Source organism: Porites lutea, chromosome 9 (genome assembly GCF_958299795.1).
Source record: "Porites lutea chromosome 9, jaPorLute2.1, whole genome shotgun sequence".
Lineage (NCBI taxonomy): Eukaryota > Metazoa > Cnidaria > Anthozoa > Scleractinia > Poritidae > Porites > Porites lutea.
The window spans coordinates 21,782,481-21,785,144 of record NC_133209.1 but is presented as its reverse complement, the minus strand read 5'-3'; the positions used below and the strand labels follow the sequence as shown (position 1 = coordinate 21,785,144).

Genomic DNA, 2,664 nt, shown 5'->3' with positions numbered 1-2,664 from the left:
AATGTCATCAATATGTGAAAGTAATATTGTTATAACTAAATCCCAGCTGGTATCAATGCTATTGAGGCCGTGTTCTCTATTAGGATCAACCGCAATGGTTTCAACCAAAACCGCTTTGGGTTGATTTGGTTGTAGTATTAAACACTTTTCCAACCGTTTTGACGAAACGCGCTTGTGACCGGGACATTGATTTCCACAATTCCTCGACTTTTGTTGATTGTCAACATGGTGAAAGGCACAATCATTGCTTCGGTTTTTCTCCAACAGCTGGTGTAAAACAGGATGTTTCATTCTGATTAATAATCATACGACGAATTAGAATATTTAGCAGCACTAGTTCTTGAAACGGAAAGGACTGCATACGTGACATTTGAATTCACTTCCAGGCTATATTTGGGGATGAGATACCCGATTTATCGGTGGACGAGTTACAAAATAATCAAGATGAGAAAATTGATTTTTTTTGCGGGTGACAGGGATAACTGACAAGAACTAGGAGGAGGAGAACAAATTATTTTCCCTTCATTGTAGTGGAACTTAATTCTTCGAAAAAGAGTTCTTTCAGGTTGAAAATAACGTTTTCCCAATTTTGCAGGATTGATGAATTGTCACTTAGTAGTTTACTGCAATTTTAAACCAAAGACTCAACGCTGTTGAACGACCCTGTAAACTACAAAGGATTAGATGCACTCATGGAACTGTTTGGAAATGCAGGGCATAACCTCACGGCGTCATGGTCTAATTGAGCTAACCTGTCATTGGTTTGGGCGAGGGATTATGCAAAGACTCAGAGACTCCATGCCCCTGCGAATTGCTCCATTAGATGTCCGATAATGGACAGTGGATGCAAAGAAAAGTGACCCGAAGAAAACATACTCAGACATCGCATGGTTTTCATTTACTCAAAGCTGAAGACTTTCAAGTAGCATCTATTTCCTATGTTAAGTTACATGTCATCATCAATGTTTGTTTGTTTGTTTATGTGTTTTTAATCAATACATTATTTAATACATTATCCAACAAAACAGTTAGTAAACTAAATTTAGTAGGTTATTTCAAAGTGCGTAAGTGCACTGGGCCAATATAGATCTAAAATGCGATTACTCCGATATGTGTCAAGCTCTCATTACAGTTTAAAATGGCATTTTACAAGGCTCTTTTACTTTTAAGAAAACATTCCGTACTTTACATATTGAACCAATAATTACGTTAATAAAACTTCTACTAATACCACATTTACCTGCAAAAATCATCAAGGGAATCTCTATTTTAATTTTTTGGTCGATGACTTTATCTCTATTTCATGCACTACTTACCCACTGCATTAAGTAATCTTTAGTTATTGCGTGAATCAAAAAGGGAAAGGTTAAATGTCCTTGAAACAACTTGCTAGCTGAAAATCATATGCCTTCTACTCTTGGTCCCCTGGTTCGTATGACTACACCCAAGCCTCCTGGAATGTCGAGGCTTTAACTGAGTGACTCGTTCCCTGGGTACTTTTCCTCAAGGCCGGATGAGATTTTCGGAAGGTTACCATCCGGTTAAAGGCCAATCTAATCTTGGTGCTAAAGGCAATATACAGCCAAGGGTTGATGGCGCTGTTTGCGTAGGCCACCCAAAATCCCGGGTATATGATAATTGCTGGCGGGTTTTCACGAAAATTTGTTGCTACCCGGAAAAGGTGTAATACCTGAGCGGGAAGCCAACAAATAGCAAACACCACAACAATGATGACGAGCATACGGACCACTTTCCTTGTAACCAGCTGTCGACGCTGTTGTTCTTCAATCAGATGATTGCCTGGAGCCTGGTTAAACCATAGCTTACGAGCAGCTTTCGCCTACAGCGGACATATGATGGCCAGAGGAATTATGTAGGTGATGAAGAAAATGTAGAGGTAAACACCACGAAATGTCGCGTTCTGGCCCAAAACATCCGGGTCAATTTCGCAGTATTCATAATCTAATTTGTAGATGACAGGCATGATAGCCATTAGAGCGATTGACATAACCCAGATCAAAGGTGTGACAAATTTCGCCTTTCTGAACCACACAGAGTGGACCGACAGAGGACAGACAATGGCGCAGTACCTGTCGATCGCTATAAAAACCAGGCAGAGGGTAGACGCAATGAGGGTGGCATAGGAAATTAGAATATAGCTCCTGCAGATGATGTCACCAGGCAACCCAGGTACCTTCCACTTACTTTCCGTGTGAGCGTCGACAATGGAAAGAGGCATCATGAACAGGGCCACCAATAGATCGGCTATGGCCATGTTGACGAACATAGAACTTGTCAGTGACCGTACCTCAGGTTTTTTCCACACGATATATATCAGAAAAGAGTTGCCCACAATAGCTGCAAGCATCGTAAAGGCGTACAGTACGGTTACAATGCTCACGTCTGCATCGCTCAGTTCCATCTTGTGCTCTGCCTATTTCAAAACAAATCAATCGAAAACTCATAAACTAATTGTAACTTTTTAACAGCAGTTTCAGTTCGTGAATTGGAAGAAATATTTCTAGCACTCCACACTTGTTTACTTTTATCTAAGGTCACGTGTTCTTTGATCCTTAGTACGTCTCAGCTCCTTTCACGGTCCAGGAGGCTCCCGAGAGGAAGACTTAGATGAATGGCGTGGCAAAATGAAGGCAAATTTGAGAT

At 40.8% G+C, this 2,664-nt stretch overlaps 1 protein-coding gene across 1 annotated transcript; it reads right to left on the bottom strand.

The window, feature by feature from the left end:
• Positions 1-1,840: 1,840 nt before the first annotated feature.
• On the bottom strand, positions 1,841-2,422 carry LOC140949037 (QRFP-like peptide receptor). The gene has a single exon (XM_073398290.1). The coding sequence runs from the start codon at positions 2,420-2,422 to the stop codon at positions 1,841-1,843; it is 582 nt and encodes a 193-aa protein (XP_073254391.1).
• Between the last annotated feature and the right edge of the window lie 242 nt (positions 2,423-2,664).

Bases quoted from the DNA above. Each gene is read 5' to 3' on its own strand.
- LOC140949037 (XM_073398290.1), bottom strand. From the start codon at position 2,422: ATGGAACTGAGCGATGCAGACGTGAGCATTGTAACCGTACTGTACGCC.